The sequence below is a fragment of the Cherax quadricarinatus genome, chromosome 17 (assembly GCF_038502225.1).
Source record: "Cherax quadricarinatus isolate ZL_2023a chromosome 17, ASM3850222v1, whole genome shotgun sequence".
NCBI lineage: Eukaryota > Metazoa > Arthropoda > Malacostraca > Decapoda > Parastacidae > Cherax > Cherax quadricarinatus.
Genome location: NC_091308.1, coordinates 27,956,754 through 27,977,441, shown reverse-complemented (window position 1 = coordinate 27,977,441; position 20,688 = coordinate 27,956,754). Strand labels below are relative to the sequence as shown.

The 20,688-nt window shown below is 39.7% G+C and overlaps 1 protein-coding gene across 3 annotated transcripts in view; it reads right to left on the bottom strand.

The window, feature by feature from the left end:
- The window catches only part of LOC128686355 (allene oxide synthase-lipoxygenase protein), a 180,351-nt gene that overhangs the window by 5,973 nt on the left and 153,690 nt on the right, over positions 1-20,688 (bottom strand). For all 3 annotated transcript variants that reach the window (XM_053773199.2, XM_053773194.2, XM_053773195.2), the window contains exons 9-10: positions 17,597-17,710; positions 6,002-6,156 (exon numbers count right to left, since the gene is read on the bottom strand). In XM_053773199.2, the coding sequence (XP_053629174.1) occupies positions 6,002-6,156; positions 17,597-17,710 (269 nt within the window). The remainder of the gene's footprint in view (positions 1-6,001; positions 6,157-17,596; positions 17,711-20,688) is intronic.

The window sequence follows — 20,688 nt, the reverse complement described above, 5'->3', positions numbered from 1 at the left end:
TGCCCTGTTTTAATGTACTCAGTGTCTTATTTTGTGGAGGGGCAGGACCATGCTTGGTAGGAGTGACTCCTTTTCCCAACACCCCTTGACAACTGTAAGGCCAGGGATTGATGAACCTACGTACACTACACCTGCTCTGAGTCAGTGGATTTAATGTACTCATAAACTATTTTTTGACACAACTTTAGTGATGAAGCAGGTAAGGATCAGTGAATTAAAAATGTTGTGTTAAACTGTTGCAATTGTTTACATGATTTATCAAAGTTTTTTGCTCAAAGCTGGTGTTAAGAGCACCATGGTGGTAGAGAATCTGGAGCAAAGGCAAGGAGACTGGTGTTTATATAGGCGTCAGCGGATAGGGACATATAGCAGATGAGGGCATAGTCACTGGTAGGTGGGATTCCCCAGATTCCACTGATGCCTATATAAACACCAGTCTCCTTGCCTTTGCTCCAGAATCTCTACCACCACAGTGCTCTCAACACCAACTCCAAGGCTGAGGGACTGATTACCTCATCTTTTCTATATAGCTCTACTGACTTCTAATTACGTCCTAGAATCTGTACTGATAAAGCCACTCGATGGCGAAATGTCTACAAAAAAGACTGGTATAAACCTTGGTAATAAATACCAACAAGGCGGTTTAGAAAGACACGTAAGCAAACATTGTGACATGTTTATTAGAAAACATTTCGGTCCTGGGATCTTGATCACTTCTAACATACAGAGGTAGAAGGACATTATATATAGGCAGAGAGGGAGGTGTGAGTTATGCATGGTGACCTGAAGAATGCCGTGTTGGGATGAGGACGGGTAGACGATGAGATCATGTGACTCCTGTGTTGTTGGGTTGGTGGTGCTTAGCCTGCTTAAGTGTCATGTATGCTAATGTTTTTGAAATTTTAAGGTTTCCAGTGTTACGTTCTATTGTGTCAGTGACGGCAATTAGTGAGGCTTCTAGGCACCTTCGGCGTCTGAGGTCTAGTTCGGTGAGAACGAGTTGTCCCTCATTCCAGTTCATCAAATGCTCCGTGGAGTCTCTGTGGAAGACACAGGCGTACCTTAAATCGTCTCTGTTACAGGCACTTTGATGCTCATTCAGGCAGACCACAAGATCTCTGCCTGTCTCGCCTACATATTTCTCGGGACAGAATCCACAGCGAATGGTGTAGACACCTGCTGTAGAAGTTAGAAGTGTGGGGCTGCGTTTCGTAGTGAGGTCTTTGATAGGTGATGTGTTTATGGTGGAAACGTTGATGCTACTCATAGCAAGTACCCGGCAAGTATTCGTGGCAACATCACCACATGAGAGCACTATGAACTGCTTAGAGGGCTGTTCCATGGGCAGTTTGTGAGAATAGTTTGTGCCGTGACTCTGCAATCTCGGATGAAGAAAGATGGAAACTGAAGACGTGTAAAAGCTTGTGTTATGTAAATACATTCTTCTTCAAGAAAACAAGGGCTGGAGATGCAAAGAGCTCTCAATAAGAAGCCAATGAGGACTCCTCTTTTATTGCAGGTGTCTTGGTGTGAATAAAAATGTATAAGATAGAACTTAACACTAGAAACCACAAAATTTCAAAAACATTAGCATACATGATACTTAAGCAGGCTAAGCACCACCAACCCAACAACATAAGAGTCACATGATCTCATCATCTACCTGTCCTCATCCCAACATGGCATTCTTCAGGTCACCATGTGCCACTCACACCTCATTCTCCACCTATATATAATGTCTTTCTACCTCTGTATGTTAGAAGTGATCTAGGTCCCAGGACTGAAACGTTTTCTAATAAATATGTCATAGTGTTTGCTTATGTGTCTTCCTCAACCAACTTGTCGATATTTATTACCGAGGTTTATACCATCCTGTCTGACACTGCAACACACTATGGACATAGAATACAGAGAATACCTTTCTCTCCTACTCAAAGCTAATAGTCTTCGTAACCGACACAACTTCCTAGAAGATTGCCATGCTGAGATGGTGGTACCACGGTCCACTCCTTGACAACTCACCACATCTAGACACCCTTTCTCTCCTGCCTTTTATACCTACCTTAGAGAAAGCTCCAATGAACTGCGACATGCTCAGAAGGAGGCCTCATTACATGCCGCCCAGATTCGTGCTTCACTTCCTACTCCTGACAGAAGAACGGCAAAATATATACTCAGCCGAACTACCACTGCCAGCATCCAACAGAAATTGAAGCTATCACAAAAACTACAAGACATGTGCTCCCACAGCAAATGGAGTGAAATGGGACGACCAAAAATCATAAATAACTTATCTTCCTATACACTAACCATCACCGAGACAGAAGCCCTCAGCCTAGGGCTCAAGTTCACTACTGGCATCAACAAGAAACATCATCTGGTGGATATGGTAACCAAGAACCAACCTTTTGGAGACTCCGAGTTTCAAAAAGGCTTTATTCAAGGAATTATCACTGCTACAGATACTGGGCCTTCAAGACCAGTCATTCCTAGAAGATACATCCAAGCACTCAGGGACTTGGCTAACAATGATGATATTGTCATTACAACCGCTGACAAAGGAGGAGGTGTGGTGTTACTCAACACTGTAGACTACAACAACAAAGTTTTAAATCTATTCAACGATGCCAACACATACCAGCCTGTATCAGAATCAGTGCTACTTCAAAGTACCCAGACTTTTCTTCAAAAGGCTTGTAGCATCTTACGAAAATCAGAACAAGGCAAAAAACTGCTTAAACTTTTACCAGGTCAACCGAAACCAGCATGCATGTATGGCCTTCCTGAGACACACATGCCTGGCATCCCACTACATCCTATCACTTCGGGCATAGAGAGTGCACCACACAGACTAGCCGGCCACCTTGCCAAATACCTTTCAGCGCTTCTGGGCACCATCAGTCAAGCCCACCTCAAACACTCAGGTGACCTTCTCTCCCGAATTTCCAACCTGAATGTTAAAAACAAAAGCATGGCTTCCTTCGATGTCACAGCCCTCTTTACCAATATTCCTACTGATGCTGCAATAAACATTCTGAGACAGAGGCTCACTGAAAACCATGACCTCCCTTTACCTCTTCTAGATTTTATCAGTCTAGTAGAACTTTGTGTTAATTTCAACTTCTTCAAGTATCAGGACAACTGTTACAAACAGTGCTTTGGGATGGCAATGGGCAGCCCGCTCAGTGCTGTGCTTGCCAACCTCTTCATGGAAAACCTAGAGACAGAGAAATTCAGCACCCTCATTCCCAACACCGTTACCTGGCTAAGATACATTGATGATATATTGGTTTTCTATCCGATACGTCTCAATATCCAGGCCCTTCTCGACAAGATCAATGCAGCTGAACCATCAATTAAGTTTACACGTGAACTTGAAAACGATGGCAAACTTTCTTTCCTTGATGTTCTCCTGTGCAGATCTCCCGACAGTGACAAACTTCTCTTCAAAGTGTATAGAAAACCTACCAACAAGGACGATCTTATACAGTTTTATTCACACCAAGACACCCGCACTAAGAAAGGAGTTCTCATTGGCTTCTTCTTGAGAGCTCTTCGCATCTCCAGCCCTTGTTTTCTTGAAGAAGAATGTATTTACATAACACAAACCTTTACACATCTTCAGTTTCCATCTTTCTTCATCTGAGATTGCAGACTCAAGGCACAAGCTATCCTCAACAAACTGCCCATGGAACAGCCCTCTAAGCAGTTCATAGTGCTCCCATGTGGTGATGTTGCCACGAATACTCGCCGAGCACTTGCTATGAGTAACATCAACGTTTCCACCATAAACACATCATCTATCAAAGATCTCACTACAAAATGCAGCCCCACACCTCTAACTTCTACAGCAGGCATCTACACCATCCCCTGTGGATTCTGTCCCAAGAAATATGTAGGCGAGACAGGCAGAGATCTTGCAGTCCGCCTGAATGAACATCGAAGTGCCTGTAACAGAGATGATTTAAGGTACGCCTGTGTCTTCCATAGAGACTCCACGGGGCATTTGATGAACTGGAATGAGGCACAACTCGTTCTCACCAAACCAGACCTCAGACGCCGATGGTGCCTAGAAACCTCACTAATCACCGTCACCGACACAACAGAATGTAACACTGGAAACCACAAAATTTCAAAAACATAGCATACATGATACTAAAGCAGGCTAAGCACCACCAACCCAACAACACAGGAGTCACATGATCTCATCTTCTACCTGTCCTCATCCCAACATGGCATTCTTCAGGTCACCATGCGCCACTCACACCTCACTCTCTACCTATATATAATGTCTTTCTACCTCTGTATGTTAAAAGTGATCAAGGTCCCAGGATCGAAACGTTTTCTAATAAATATGTCATAGTGTTTGCTTACGTGTCTTTCTAAACCAACAATAACGATTACCAGATGTTGCACGTGTCTTAACTTTCATCTTGTCGGTATTTTATACCTTTCTTGCACAACTTGTCAGACACTGCAACATCATGGAATCTTGGTTCAGAGGACATCTACAAGACCTTCATAGTTACTACAACTAACCCATGCCTTTGAGTAGGACCTACTTCCACTGGGGAATCCTGCCTACCAGTGACTATGCCCTCGTCTGCTATACATCCCTATCGACTGATGCCTATATAAACACCAGTCTCCTTGCCTTTGCCCCAGAATCTCTACCACCACAGTGCTCTCAACACCAATTCCAAGGCTGAGGAACTGATTACCTCATCTTTTCTATATAGTTCTACTGTCTTCTAATTATGTCCTAGAATCTGTATTGATAAAGCCACTGGATGGCAAAACATCTACAATAAAGATTACCAGATGTTGCACATTTGTCTTAACCTTAATAATTCTATTTACTCATGTGTAAGTCCCACTCAAATCCAACCCCTCTCACTCATGTATTTATCCAACCTAAATCTGAAACTACCTACGGTTTTAGCTTCGACAGGACCTTGGGTAGCTTTAAAAAGAGATTGGACAAATAAATGAGTGGGAGGGGCTTGGTATGATTGGTGTCGTGGGTACACAATAACATAAGAAAGGAGGAACGCTGCAGTAGGCCTGTTGGCCCATACTAAGCAGACCCTTCACAAATACAACCCACTAAGAACATAAGAAAGGACGAACACTGCAACAGGCCTGTTGCCCCATACTAGGCAGGTCCTTCGCAATCCTTCCCACTAACAAAATATTTGTCCAACCCAATTTTCAATGCTACCCATGAAATAAGTTTTGATGATTCTATTTACTCATTATGCAAGTCCCATTCAAATCCAACCCCTCTCACTCATGTATTTATCCACCCTAAATTTGAAACTACCCAACATTTTAGCTTCAATAACCCTACTAGGCAGACTGTTCCACTCATCAACTACCCTATTTCCAAACCAATACTTTCCTACATCCTTTTGAAATCTAAATTTATCTAATTTGAATCCATTATTGCAGGTTCTCTCTTGGAGAGATATCCTCAAGACCTTATTTATATCCCCTTTGTTAATACCCATCTTCCACTTGTACAGAATAAACGTGCCCAAGCAATAAGCGTTGACAATTCTATTTACTCATCTTGACTGTGTGCTAATGGGGTTACAGGAAGCTGACATCGAAGAAATGCTGAACATTGATAATGATGCATCTTTTGTGCATTCCTTGAGTGATGGTGAAATTAGATGAATTGTGATAGATAAATAAGCTGTAGAGTTGATATAAGCATCATATTGAAGTATTTTGTCGTGCCTCCTGAGAGCAGAACTTCCGCTGGAACGGATTAATGCTATTTCAATTAATTTAAATGCGGAAAATTGACTCAGCATACGAACAAATCGAGATACGAACAAGGTCATGGAATGGATTAAATTTGTAAGCCGAGGTTCCACTGTACTCTCTGCTGTCATATCTCAATTTTCTTAATTTAAAAATATTAGTTAAAAAACATTAAATAACTCCAATAAGTATGTTTTATGAATAAAACTTAAAATAATACATCTAAACTTACCTTCTCTTTAGGTACATCTGCCATTAGAATTCCTGGGTAGTTAGGAACAAATGCATACTGCTCATACTGCTGGAAATTGGCAGCTGAATGACCCAGGGAACAGGTAGCAATGATCACCGTCACCACGTCAATCACTTCCTCAACACAGGTAAAACCTGAGAAATAGTGTAAATTGTATGAGTTAACTGAAAACATGGTATGATTTAAAGAGTCGGGATATGATTGCTGAGTGTAACATTCAAGGGTTTAAGTTGTTCCATGTGGATAGATATAATGGGAAGGGTGAGGAGTTGCATTATATGTAGTACAAGAAAATATAAATTGTTGCATAAAAACAGGTATAAAAATAGATGGACTAGTAACAGAATTTGTTTGGGTAGAGTTTGTAGAATGTCCAGAAAAACTAATTCTAGGTGTAATATACCGACCTCCAGGCTTGGATCACGATAGAGAGAGACTTCTTTGGGACAAAATTGTTAGGGCTTCTAGACACAATAATGTAGTGATAGTAGGGGATTTTAATTTTAGTCAAATTGACCAGACTTCTTTGACCAGTAATCTGGAGTCCAGTGACTGTTTTCTGAAGCAGTGTGTAACAGAGCCTACCGGGGGTAATAATTTGCTCGACCTAGTCTTGTCAAATAAGGAAACACTCGTAAATAATCTGGAAATCGCTGAAGAGATGGGCGCAAGTGATCACAAATCCATCACTTTTAGCATTAACTGGGAATACAAGAATAACAATAATATGGTAAAAGTCCCTGATTTTCATTCTGCCGATTTTAATGGACTTAGGGAACACCTGTCTAATCTCGATTGGAGTAATCTAGCTAATGATTTTATTGACGATGATCATTCTTACGATTACAAAGGGATCTGTGTTTATGATTTTTTCTTAATAATGTATAACGTGTGATGAATGGTTTGAAAAACCGACAAGTTGAAGATTGAGACACTTATGCAGCATATGGGAATCTTTATTCAGGAAACATTTCGCCACACAGTGGCTTCATTAGTCCAATACAAAGAGGAAGGCATAAGGAGAGGAGTATGAGGTAATCAGTCCCTCAGCCTGGAGTCGATGTGTTCAGTCCATCAATCTACAAGACTGATGGACTGAACACAGTGGTTTCATCAGTCCAATACAAAGAGGAAGGCGAAAGGAGAGGAGGAGTATGAGGTAATCAGTCCCTCAGCCTGGAGTCGACTCCAGGCTGAGGGACTGATTACCTCATACTCCTCCTCTCCTTACGCCTTCCTCTCTGTATTGGGCTGATGAAGCCACTGTGTGGCGAAACGTTTCCTGAATAAAGATTCCCATATGCTGCATAAGTGTCTCAATCTTCAACATGTATAACATGCACAGAGTATATACATTCCCCAGATACAAATTAGGTCTAATAATAATGATCCCAAATGGGTTAACAAGAGGCTAAACCATCTATTAGGGGAGAAAAGGAGAATTTATAGGCACATCAAAAGAGGAGAGGTTAACCTTACTGGCCAATATGTTCAGCTTAAAAGAGATGTAAAAAATGGGATTAGAACATCTAAACATGTCTATGAAATTAGAGATGCTAATGAATCAAAGACTAATCCAAAGAGGTTCTTTCAAGTGTATAGGACGAAGGTGAAGGAAAAAGTAGGACCTCTGAAAATTGGGAATGGACAGCTGACGGATAACGAACTGAAAATGTGTTCCCTATTTAATGACTATTTTTTTGTCAGTTTTTACACAGGAAGACATAAATGAGATTCCAGAAATTAACAATTATTCAGTTCCTGATGAATTCAAATTAACTAGTATTACTGTCATGAGGGACATGGTTATCAAACAGATAGACAAACTGAAGAAAAATAAGTTGTTTCCCAGGGTACTTAACCCTTTCAGGGTTTCCGACATACTAGTATGGCTTATGTGCCAGAGTTATTGATGTACTAGTACGCATAAATTCTAGCACCTTCAAATCAAGCGAGAAAAGGCTGGTAGGCCTAGATGTGAGAGAATGGGTGTGCGTGGTCGGTGTGCGCGGTAGAAAAAAATCTGGGACCCAGTGGTGCATTGTGGGAACGCCATTTTAGTACACCTTGTTCACCATGCCTCATGGTAAGAAACTCCTCACTCCTCAGTGAACTGGGACACTTTTGTTCCCCAGTGACAGTTCTAATACAGATGAAAGTGCCAGTGAAGATGAGTCTCAAGGTTTTCATGAGGTTGTGACCGAAACTAATGACCATAATACCGGTAATAGTGAGGAAAACCCAGACGACCCTCTGCCTTCCACCTCTGATGCTGAGCCATCTCGTTCACGTTCAGTTGTACCAGAACGAAAGAGGAAACTCCTATTTTCCCATATCCCAGACTCAGATGTGAGCTTTAGTGATGACAGTGATAGTGAATATAAACTACAAGCTCTTGAAAACAGTTCCAGTAGCGATAGTGAAGTGGAATATTCTCCAGTGAAGCGTCAGCATATAAGACAGTATATGCACTCTGGTAGTGTGCCATATGCTGTTCCAAGGGGAAGGAGTACATCTCAGAGTACATCCCATGGCTGTACAACAGGAACAGATAGTGAAAATGAAGATGATAGTGTTGCAACTGGAATGGAAAATGTGCATGGTGTTGGTAGTGGCGGTGCCAGCCTTGAGGCACCAGCAGTGGGCCATGCTGCCACCCATGCTGCTGTCTCAGCTGATCTACAACAAAGGCCACCATCCCCCACCCACCCACCACACCAGCCTCCACAACCACAACCTCCACAACCACAAACTTCACAGCCACAACCACCTGTCAATATCCAGTACCCACCAGCAGACCGCACCTGGGATTCGCAGGAAGCTGACAATTTTGTTCCCAATCCCTATCAGTTTGATGAAAGTCAAAGTGGAATACGGCCATCTTGTACACTTGGGAACAATGCCACTAAACTGGAATGTTTCAAGTTATTCTTTGACGAACCCCTGATGGAACTTATTGTCAGGGAAAGCAACACATTCTTTGATTACACCATGGCAAACACAATACGTTCACCAAAATCACGCCTACACCAGTGGAAGGAGACAACTGTGGCTGAGATGTATCTTTTCTTTACCACAATAATGCTTATGCCACATGTGTAGAAGCACAGTGTCAAATCATACTGGTCAACAGACTGCCTGATTGCATCCCCAGGATTCAGTGATATAATTTGAGTGAATCGATTTGTGCTACTGTTACGTATGCTTCACTTCTCAGACAAAACCAGGCCTGAGAGAAACAGCAGGTTATATAAGATTAGGAATGTGTTTGTGTATCTGAAAGAGAAATTCAATATGTATTTTTATCCCTCAGAAAGCTTGTTATTGATGAGTCTTTGATTCTGTTCAAAGGAACTCTCATTCAATCAGTATATACCAAGCAAGAGGAAACGCTTTGGTATAAAGTTATTTGTGCTTTGTGACTGCTACAGTGGTCTTGTATTGGATATTATTGTGTACACTGGAAGTTATACATTGCAAAATACCAGGAAGTTATTGGGCATCTCTGGTGATGTGGTTAGAAAAATGATGGAACTACATTTTGGTAAGGGGCATATATTATATACTGATAACTGGTACACAAGCCCCTCACTCAGTGATTTTTTTGCGAGTGAACATGACAGATGTGTGTGGCACAGTGTGTGCAAATCGTAAGCATATGTCCAGGTTTGACACTGGCACTCGTAGAGGTGAGGTGCAGGCATTTGCTGCCAATGACATTATGGCATTTCGGTGGCATGACAAACGAGATGTCACACTGTTGTCATCAGTTCATGCTAATGAAATGACAAACACTGGCAGGCAGAATAGAGACCAATGAACTCATTCTAAAACCTGCAGCTGTGAGTGATTACACCTTCAATATGCACTCAGTGGACAAATGTGACATGCAGATTGGGTTTGCTGATTGTGTTCGCAAGAGTTATAAGTGGTACATAAAACTCTTTTTCCATCTTCTGGCCATTTCAATGCTCAATGCTTATAATATGTATGAGGGCCAGAAACAAACCACCATATAGCAAATTTTGTTTGTCTGTCATCAGACAAATAGTATTCAAGTACCAAGGAACAACACCTGCAATAGACCGCTCACTAAATTATCAACAACTACTTTCTCGTCTGAAGCATGGTGATCACTTCCTAATACAACTTCCTGGTACTGCTTTCAAGAAAAAGGCTCAGAAGAGGTGTTATGTCTGTGCACATACAAAAAAATGCCCACAACAACGCAGAGACACTCGTTTTATGTGTGAGGAGTGTAAAACACCACTGTGTATGACACCATGTTTCAAAGAGTTCCACAGGCTGCAGAACTTCTAGAAACATGTCCTGTGACTGCATATGTGTACATAAAATATAGAAAAATAGTAATAAACAACATTTTATATCGTTTGTGTAAACAAGTTTTGTAAACAATATAGTGACAACAGTGTTTGTGCAGTTATTGTGTAGGAAATAAAGAGAAAAAACTTACAAAATAGTACTATGCTCATATTGGTCTCACAGGCCACAAAAAGTTACTTGAAGAAAAAAATAAAAAATAATAGAAAAAAGTAGAAAAAAGTAAATAAATAATACCAGGTGACCGGCAGTCAGCGATGATGCCACAACCAGCTCATTTTCTGTCACCTTCATGCCTCCATATCTCGGTAAGTATTGATGGCAAAAAAAATTTTTTTCTAGCCTATAATGTTTAGAAAAAACTATCTTTTCATAAGAAATTTTTTTTTTTTTTTTTTTAATTTCTCGACCCTGAGAACAAGTCTGGGAGAGGGCCTGTCGACCCTGAAATGGTTAAAGAACGCAAGATGGAACTTAGTCATCCATTAATGAGTGTGTTTAATGTGTCCATCCTTACTGGTGTTGTGTCTGAGATGTGGAAGATGGCTAATGTGGTACCTATATTCAAATCAGGGGATAAGTCCATTCCTTCAAACTACCATCCAATAAGCCTGATATTGGAATCAATTAGAATCAATTATAGCTGACATTATTAGAAGTCACCTTGAAGAGCATAATTTATAAACAATTTGATTAATGAATCTCAGCATGGGTTCACGAGAGGTCGTTCCTGCCTGACAAATTTACTGACATTCTTCAATAGAACATTTGAGGCAGTAGACAGTGATAAAGAATATGACATTGTTTATTTGGATTTTAGTAAAGCCTTCGATAGAGTACCTCACAAGAGACTCTTTAAGAAAAGTGGCAGCTCATGGTATAGGAGGTAAAGTTCTAGCATGGACAGAGGCATGGCTACCAACAGAAAGTAGAGAGTTTCCATTAATGGGATCAACTCTGAATGGGGATTAGTCACTAATGGCATTCCACAAGGATCAGTTTTAGGCCCTCTGTTGTTCATAATTTACATTAATGACCTTGATGAAGGAATTACAAGTGACATGAGCAAATTTGTTGATGATACAAAGATAGGCTGCATGATTCATTCTGAGGAGGATTCCAATGAACTCCAGGAGGATTTGGACAAATTAATGTCTTGGTCTGAAAAATGGCAGATGAAGTTCAATGTGGATAAGTGTAAGGTACTAGTCCATGGGAATGGAAATAACCCTCAAAGCTATAAACTAGGTGAAGTAGAACTTGATCATGCAGAATGTGAAAAAGACTTGGGAGTCATGGTATGCAGAAATCTAAAGCCAAGACAGCAGTGCCTAAGTGTGCAGAATAAGGCTAGCAGATTACTAGGATTTATTTCAAGAAATATAAGTAACAGGAGTCCAAAAGTTATTTTACAGCTCTATACATCACTAGTGAGGCCTCATTTAGATTATGCTGCTCAGTTTTGGTCTCCTTACTACAGGATGGATATAGACTCATTGGAGAACATACAGTGGAACCTCAAATTTTGAACGTACCGCTTATCGAACTCTTCGAAAATCGACTGCTTTTTCGAACCAACTTTGTCCCTATTATTGAACTCACCCCTATTTTCAGACCACCGGGTACCGGACCTGTCCGCCAGCCCGCTCTGTCCACGTCCCTGCACAGGCGCCGTGAGCCAGTCTGGCTTTGTTGATGCTTGAGTGAACACTAACCTGCTCTCTCATTCAAACATTTTACGATTAATTCATTGTGTTTAGTGCTTGTGGGACTGTAAATAAGCTACTATGGGCCCAAAGAAACTTGCTAGTGGTACCCCTGTGGTAAAGAAAGTGAGAAACACCATAGATGTGAAGAAGGAAATAATACAGAAGTATGAGAGTGGTGTAAAAATTGTTGAGCTTGCCAGGATGTATGGAAAAAACAAGTCGACCTTCGCTTCTATCCTGGCAAAGAAAGAACAAATTAAGACAGAGAAGGGAAGTAACCCCAGAGAGGGCTTTGATACCTAAAGTCCTTATGGAGGGGAATTCCCCTTCCAAACACTCACCCCAACTCCCTCTTTCCTCCTCCCTATCTTCCAGATGCCATCACCAACCTTCAATAAAGGTAAGTAAAAATGTTATTTTATATGTTTATTTAAATTTATTAATACATAATTGTACACTATATTTGTGGTGTGTATGTAAAACTATAATTAATCTCTATAAAATGTATTTTTTTTTTGTGAATATTTTTGGGTTTCCAGAACGGATTAACTGTATTTCCACTATTTCTTATGGGAAATATTGCTTCGCTTTTCATACTTTTCGAATTTAGAACTAGCTCCTGGAGCAGATTAAGTTCGAAATTTGAGGTTCCACTGTACAGAGAAGAATAACTAAAATGGTTTACTGTGTAAGGAATCTCCCGTATGAAGACAGACTTAGAGCCTTGAATATCCACTCTCTGGAGAGATGTAGAATGAGGGAAGATATCATTGAAGTGTACATGTATAAGTGGATGATAGGTATAAACAAAGGTGATATTAATAAAGTATTGAGGGTGTCAAACCAGGTAAGAACCAGAAATAATGGATTTAAGTTGGATAAATTTAGATTTAGAAAGGACATAGGTAAGTACTGGTTTTCGAACAGAGTTGTGGATGCGTGGAACAATCTCCCGAGCAGGGTGATCAAGGCTAGGACCTTGAGTAGCTTTAAAAAAAAACTGGACAGATATATGAGTGGGAGGGACTGGGTTTGATTGGTGTCATTGAGTACGGGAGGATATTCTTGGGTAGCTTTGGGTAGGGGTGTGCAGCCAGCAGTAACAGCCTGGTTGATCAGGCTCTGATCCACCACAAGGCCTGGTCACAGACCGGGCCGTGGGGGCATTGACCCCCGGAACTCTCTCCAGGTAAACTCCAGGGGTCATTTTGATAAGGACCTGCCTTGTATGGGCCAGTAGGCCTTCTGCAGTGTTCCTCCATTCTTATGTTCTTATGTTACCATCAAATTACCACCCAGTAAACCTGACCTCAATTGTAGGCAAATTATTAGTCAATTATAGCTGAAATTATAAGATGCCATCTCTATAAGCATAATTTGATTAATGATACTCAGCATGGATTCATGAGGGGCTGTTCCTGTCTAACTAATTATTAACCCTCTTCAGTAAAGCTTTTGAGGCTGTTGATCACAATAAAGAATTCGATATTGTTTATTTAGATTTTAGTAAGGCTTTTAATAGGGTACTGCACCAGAGACTGTTAAAGAAAGTGGCAGCTCATGGCATTGGGGTAAAAGTGCTGTCATGGATTGAGTCATGGCTCACCAATAGGAAGCAGAGAATGTGCTTAAATGGGGTTAAATCCAAGTGGAGATCTGTAACAAGTGGCATTCTACAGGGATCAGTCTTAGGCCCATTGTTGTTTATAATATATATCAATGGCCTTGATGAGGGAATTACAAGTGATATGAGCAAATTTGCCGATGACACGAAGATATGTAGGATAAATGATTCAAACATAGATGTCATGGAACTTCAGGAGGATTTAGACAAACTCAATTCGTGGTCAGAAAAGTGGCAGATGCAATTTAATGTAGACAAATGCAAGGTTCTGAAGTTTGGGAGTGTCCATAACCCTAGCACATGTAAGTTAAGTAATGTAGAACTTAGCTATACAGATTGCAAAAAGGACTTGGGGGTTATGGTAAGCAGCAACCTTAAACCAAGACAGCAATGCCTAAGCGTACGTAATAAGGTAAACGGATTACTGGGATTTATATCAAGAAGTGTAAGCAACAGAAACCCAGAGGTTCTACTACAGCTTTATACATCATTAGTAAGGTCTCGCCTAGATTATGCAGCTCAGTTCTGGTCTCCATATTGCAGAATGGATATAAATTCGTTAGAAAACATTCAGCGAAGAATGACAAAATGAATTCACAGCATTAGAAATCTTCCGTATGAAGACAGATTGAAGTCCCTTAAATTACATTCACTTGTAAGACGAAGAATGAGGGGAGACATGATCGAAGTATATAAGTGGAAGATGGGTATTAACAAAGGGGATATAAATAAGGTCTCGAGGATATCTCTCCAAGAAAGAACCTGCAATAATGGATTCAAATAAGATACGTTTAGATTTAGAAAGAATATAGGAAAGTATTGGTTTGGAAATAGGGTAGTTGATGAGTGGAACAGCCTGTATAGTAGGGTTATTGAAGCTAAAACGTTGGGTAGTTTCAAATTTAGGTTGGATAAATACATGAGTGAGAGGGGTTGGATTTGAGTGGGACTTGCATATGAGTAAATAAAATTATCAAAGCTTATTTCTTGGGTAGCATTGAAAATTGGGTTGGGCAAATATTTTGTTAGTGGGATGGATTGCGAAGGACCTGCCTAGTATGGGGCAACAGGCCTGCTGCCATGTTCCTCCTTTCTTATGTTCTTATGTTAGCATATTTCGGTGCATTATTTTTCAAGTACAGCATTACATTTTCAGTCACCATGTATGTAATTTATTCTCTATAGTAATAATTATGTGTTCATTCTAGGTAGTGTGTATAATCTAGGTAGTAGGTTGGTAGACAGCAACCACCCCAGCAGGTACTACTGTCCTGCCAAGTAAGTGTGAAATGACTGTAATTTTTTTACATGATGGTAGGATTGCTGGTGTAATTTTTTCTGTCTAATAAACATGTGCAATAACAGGTATATCTTGCTAGTTCTACTTAAACTTAGGTCACACTACACATGTATGTACAAGCATATTTATACACACCCCTCTGGGTTTTCTTCTATTTTCTTACTAGTTCTTGTTCTTGTTTATTTCCTCTTATCTCCATAGGAAGTGGAAAAGAATTCTTCCTCCATAAGTCATGCACGTCAGAAGAGGCAACTAAAATGCCTGGAGCAAGGGGCTTATAATCCCTTTTCCTGTAAAAATTACTAAATTTAAAAAGAAAAGCCTTCTATTTCATTTTAGGTTACCCTGTCTTGGTGGGATATGGTCGGTTTGTTGAAGAAATATATATATACAGTAGACCGTTGTTTAACATGGTTTTGTTTGGCATGTTTTGGTTATAGCACTATTGAAGAACTGAGGCATACTTTTGTATAACACTTCATAAAATTAACTTAACATGGTTCAGTTCCCAGGAGGGAAAAAAAATTGGAATGTCACCTGTGGGACACACACTGCCTGGCCAATGAGGGAGACTTACTACCATTCCCTCCCACTCCCACCACCCTCCATCACTCCCACCACCCTTGTCCCAGCCTTGGGTTCATACATGTGTAGGACCATCCTCTGCTAGGAGCTAGCTGTGTTTAAATTTGTTTGTGGATTGAGTTTAGCTCTTTTAATTGCCATATCTTAAATTTGCCAAGCAATCATGGCACCCAGTAGGCATACAAGTGTTGCTGACAGTGGCAAGAAATAGTTTAAGCATTTAAGTCTTAGAATTAACGAAGAAAATAGAGATAATAGACAAGAGATAGCCTGTGGCTGTAATGAAGTGTCACTTTGTGCACATAAGAATGAGGTAAATATGAGTTTGTATGATGACTGACTGACTGACTAATTTACTGACTTACTTGACTGACTGACTTACTGACTTGACTGACTTACTAACCGACTTACTTGACTGACTTACTGACTGGCTCACTGACTTACTGATTTACTGACTTGACTGACTGTATTACTGACTGACTTGACTTACTGACCTGACTGATTTACTGACTGACTTAAAGTTAGACTCTTTCACTGAAGAGAACCTTGAAACTGTGTCTAAACCAGCTGATGCCTTACTGTCAGTTGTATAATATACTGCAGGGTAAAATAGAACAGTAACCAATTACAGAATTTACGCATACTCCAGTACAACCATCGACTTCAGTACTAGAACCTCTACCATCCACCTCAGCCCAGTAGGGCCACAGCATAACTCTCGACTCTCTCCACAATCATCCACAAACACCAGCACCCACAATTTAAGGTAAGAAATACTATTATTTCTGTTGCATTTGTAATCTAAAGCAGTAAAAATTTCAACATAATACATCATGACAGTGAACTACAATTACATATTCACTTTTATTTTTGTAAGATCTGTTGGGCTAAATAAAAAAGTTGTTTGGCTTTTTGGGGGCTCCCAGGAATGTAACCCTATTTTTCCCATAGTTCGTCAGTTTGTCTAACACAGTTTTACCTAGCACGGCATTTTCAGGAACGTAACTACCGTGTTAAACGACGGTCTACTGTATATTTTTTTAACAAGCTGGCTATTACTCATTGAGGCAGGGTGACCCAAAAAGGAAGAAAAACCCAAAAAGAAAGAAAAAACTTTCATCATCATTCAACCCTTTCACTGTCACTTATACATAATCACAGTCTTTGCAGAGGCGCTCAGATATGACATTTTAAACGTCCCTCCAAACTACAAATATCCTAAACCCCTTCTTTAAAGTGTAGGCATTGTATTTCCCATTTCCAGGACTCAATTCCAGCTAACCAGTTTTCCTGAATCCCTTCACAAAATATTACTCTGCTCACACTCCATCAGCTTGTCAGGTCCCCTCAAAAATTCGTCTCCATTCACTCCTAACACACTCACACATGCCTGCTGCATGTCCAAGCCTCTTGCACACAAAACCTCTTTTACCCCCTCCCTCCCTCCATCCTTTCCTAGGATGACCCCCTACCCCTCCTCCCCTCCACTACAGATTTATATACCCTCCTATTTTTTAAGTCATGGAGCAGTGGTACGGAAAACAGCAGATCCCTTTTCAAGTATATAATTTAGCAAACATGAAATCATAATTTTTTTAATTTATTTTACTTCTCAATGTTTATTTTAGTTTGAAGGTGACCTTAAATTTTCATCTCAATAAATGAGTTCTATATATATATTGAATTTATAAACCTTAGGTCATATGGATTCCTAGCACTGCACTAATAAACTTTATCTGTGCTCTCACTTGAAGGTCATTTAAACTGTGATGTTCGTGAGCTTCTGGTGAGACAGCTGTTGAATGAATGATGGTGAATGTATTTTCTTTTTATTTCACCCCACCCTGGTGGCAGATGGCAGGTATGGTAAAGAAAGAAGAGAGAGAGTCACTAAACCTATGAGGACTGTACACTGCCTGGGAAATGGGAGGTATTGAGATTTAATCCAAGAAAGGAAAATAGCTCCAATTCCTTGTATCAAGAACCCTTCATTAAGGCTTCAATAAGTGACTTACCATCAGAATTTCCTGGGACGTTCTTTAATCCAACACCATTACTGTCTCTTGGTTTCACCAGTTCATCTCGCCACCACTTGAGCTCCCAGTCTTGTGACAGCTTGTCGGCGGTGTCTGTTGAGTAATATTTGTTACACAATATCTTGCTTAAAGTAATTTAACTGAACTAGTTGCTTTCCACAGTGCTTATATTATCAGATAACTATATGGGTTATAGGTAGTTGGTTGGTAGACAGCAACTGCCCAGGGAGGTACTACCATCCTGCCGAGTGAGTGTAAAACGAAAGCCTGTAATTGCTTTACATGATGGTAGGATTGCTGGTGTCTTTTTTTTTGTCTCATAAACATGCAAGATTTCAGGTACATCTTGTTACTTCTACTTACACTTAAGTCACACTACACATGCATGTACAAGCATATGTATACACACCCCTCTGGGGTTTCTTTTATTTTCTTACTAGTTCTTATTCTTGTTTATTTCCTCTTATCTCCATGGGGAAGTGGAACAGAATTCTTCCTCCGTAAGCCATGCGTGTCATAAGAGGCAACTAAAATGCTGGGAGCAAGGGGCTAGTAAACCCTTCTCCTGTATATATTACTAAATGTAAAAGGAGAAACTTTCATTTTACCTTTTGGGCCACCCTGCCTCAGTGGGATATGGCCGGTGTGTTGAAAGAAAGAATGAAGAACTATATGGGTCTTAGTAATATTATCTTAAGAGTCATTACAACACAGTGAAAACACTTATAACTTGAGATTGCTTGATTGCATTATGACAGTTGAGGGAGGTGTCCAGAGTTGGTTTGAAATGATTGGTAGAAGAACCTGCATCAGCAACTCTACTTCCACCCATAGCCCATTCACTGAGCAGTAATTATGTACTGTAACCTAGGTGCTAGTCGACTCTTACGAATCACATTCTGAGACTGATCAAATGCTTGGCTAGGAAACTTATAAGCTAAGAGTTTATACCAATGTTATGAAATTATCCTGCAAAAAATTCTGACTCTCCCCCTTCTCCATCCTTCTCATTAATACTAAATTAAACTAAATGTTCAGGATTACAGACGAGACTTTCTTCAATATTTTATAAAGAGCTGTTATCCAGTTTTCCCTGTTATCCACAGGGTTTAGTTAGTGCATCTATAAGCCAAAGCTTTCATTTAGTTAAATGATTAGATTTTGTGAACATTTCCTATGTCTGCTATGGAAAAATTGAAGAACTGAAGATTGGAGCAGAGTACAAGACAAACTCCAATATTCAACAAAGAGGAAGTTCAGTGTGAGAAATGTAGGAATGACAATGTCAAAGGATCTCACATTTAAGGATCATAACAATGTTGTTCCAATAACCCATAATGCCCATAATGCTCTGCAAACAAGGGGCTTTGGCATGCTGCACTTTAAAAATTGTATTCCTTGTACTTCTCTGTATCATGTTCAAATTAAATAAATAAATAAATAAATAAATACTGATTGTACAGCAATGCAAGCAACCATACGACCTGTTTTTGTAATACTCATTTGTGCTTAATTGCTATCTGTTTACAATAATGTTTTACCATTGAATACTTCATTGCTTAGTTAATCTTAAGTTAATTTTAAGCCTGCCCATAATGCTATGCATTCAAGTGGCTTTGGCATGCTGCATTTAACTGTATTCTTTTGTACTTCTCTGTATCATGTTCAAATTAATAAATAAATAAATAAATAAATAACCATAAAGAAAATGACACACTGGATAATTAGAACATTCATAACAACCTCACTTAACCACTCAACAGGAGTTGAATGACCTTGTCAGGGACGTTGACCTATGAAAGCAGAAGACAGAACTGTTTGGATCATACAAGAGTGGAACCTTATAGTAGAAGGAACAAAAATCTCATTTTCATGCATGCCATACTAGTCTGGTGGCATTCAGTAAAATGAAGAATGGTGTGTTTCTGTACTGATGTAAATGGTCTTATGAGGGAGCTGGGCCATGAACACTGTTCTTATGAAAAGAAATCATTCATCGATTTCAGCAAGGTCAGTTTGAAAGCAGTGTTACTTCATAACGGAAATGAAAAGGCATTTGTGCCAGCAGTGTTTATGGAAACATACAATTCCATGAAAATTCTACTCTGACTAACAAAATACTACAACCACAAGTAGAATATATGTGAGAACCTAAAAGTGACGTAGTTAATACTTGGTCTCCAACCTTGTTACACAAAACACACACACTTCTTTTGTTGCATAGTTGTGATGATGCTAACCACTACAAGATCAAAGAATGTCAGGCAAGAAAAGACCCTGTTCCAGGAAAATTCAACATACAATATATACCACTGATACATCCTCAAAAAATATTTCTTCCATCACTGCATATAAAGTTGGCCTAATGAAAAACTTTGTAAAGCCTGTGGATGGTGAAGGTGCAGTATTTCTTCATTATAAGGAAAAATTTGGAGTTTTAACTAATGCAGAACTTCAAAAGCCAGAGTATTTGTTGGGCCATAAATACACGAAGAGTCTTCCTAGCAAAATTGATCCTACTGAAGTTGGCTGCATTGGAAGCTTTCAAATAAGTTGTTCAAAACTTCCTAGGAAGACACAGAGGACACATTTATGTTGAGTTAGTGCAAAACATGATAGAAACCTGTAGAGCACTGGGTTGCAATATGTCCTTGAAAATGCACTTTCTTCATTCACACCTGGACTTCTTTCCACTCAATCTTGGTGCTGTCAGTGATGAGTATGGTGAAAGGTTTCATCAGGATATCAGTACAATGGAAGCATGCTATCAGGGACATTTCAATTCCAAAATAATGGTTTCTTCAGAAAGACACACTGTTGGTTTCTACAGAGATCCACCACTATTAGTCATAAGCGTGAAGTCAAATGCTTACGACATTTTTAAGTATTTTCTACTCCCAGTGAGAATATGTTGCTTAATGTCCCTGAAGCATTCTTTAGCATTTACTTTATAATAAGGAATAAGGTTTTAACAACTCATTATGCTACCTGTGCTGGAAATTTTGACAAAAGATGATTTAATGATAAACAATTTCTAAAATTACAGTATATGTTGTGCAGTAACTAAAAAT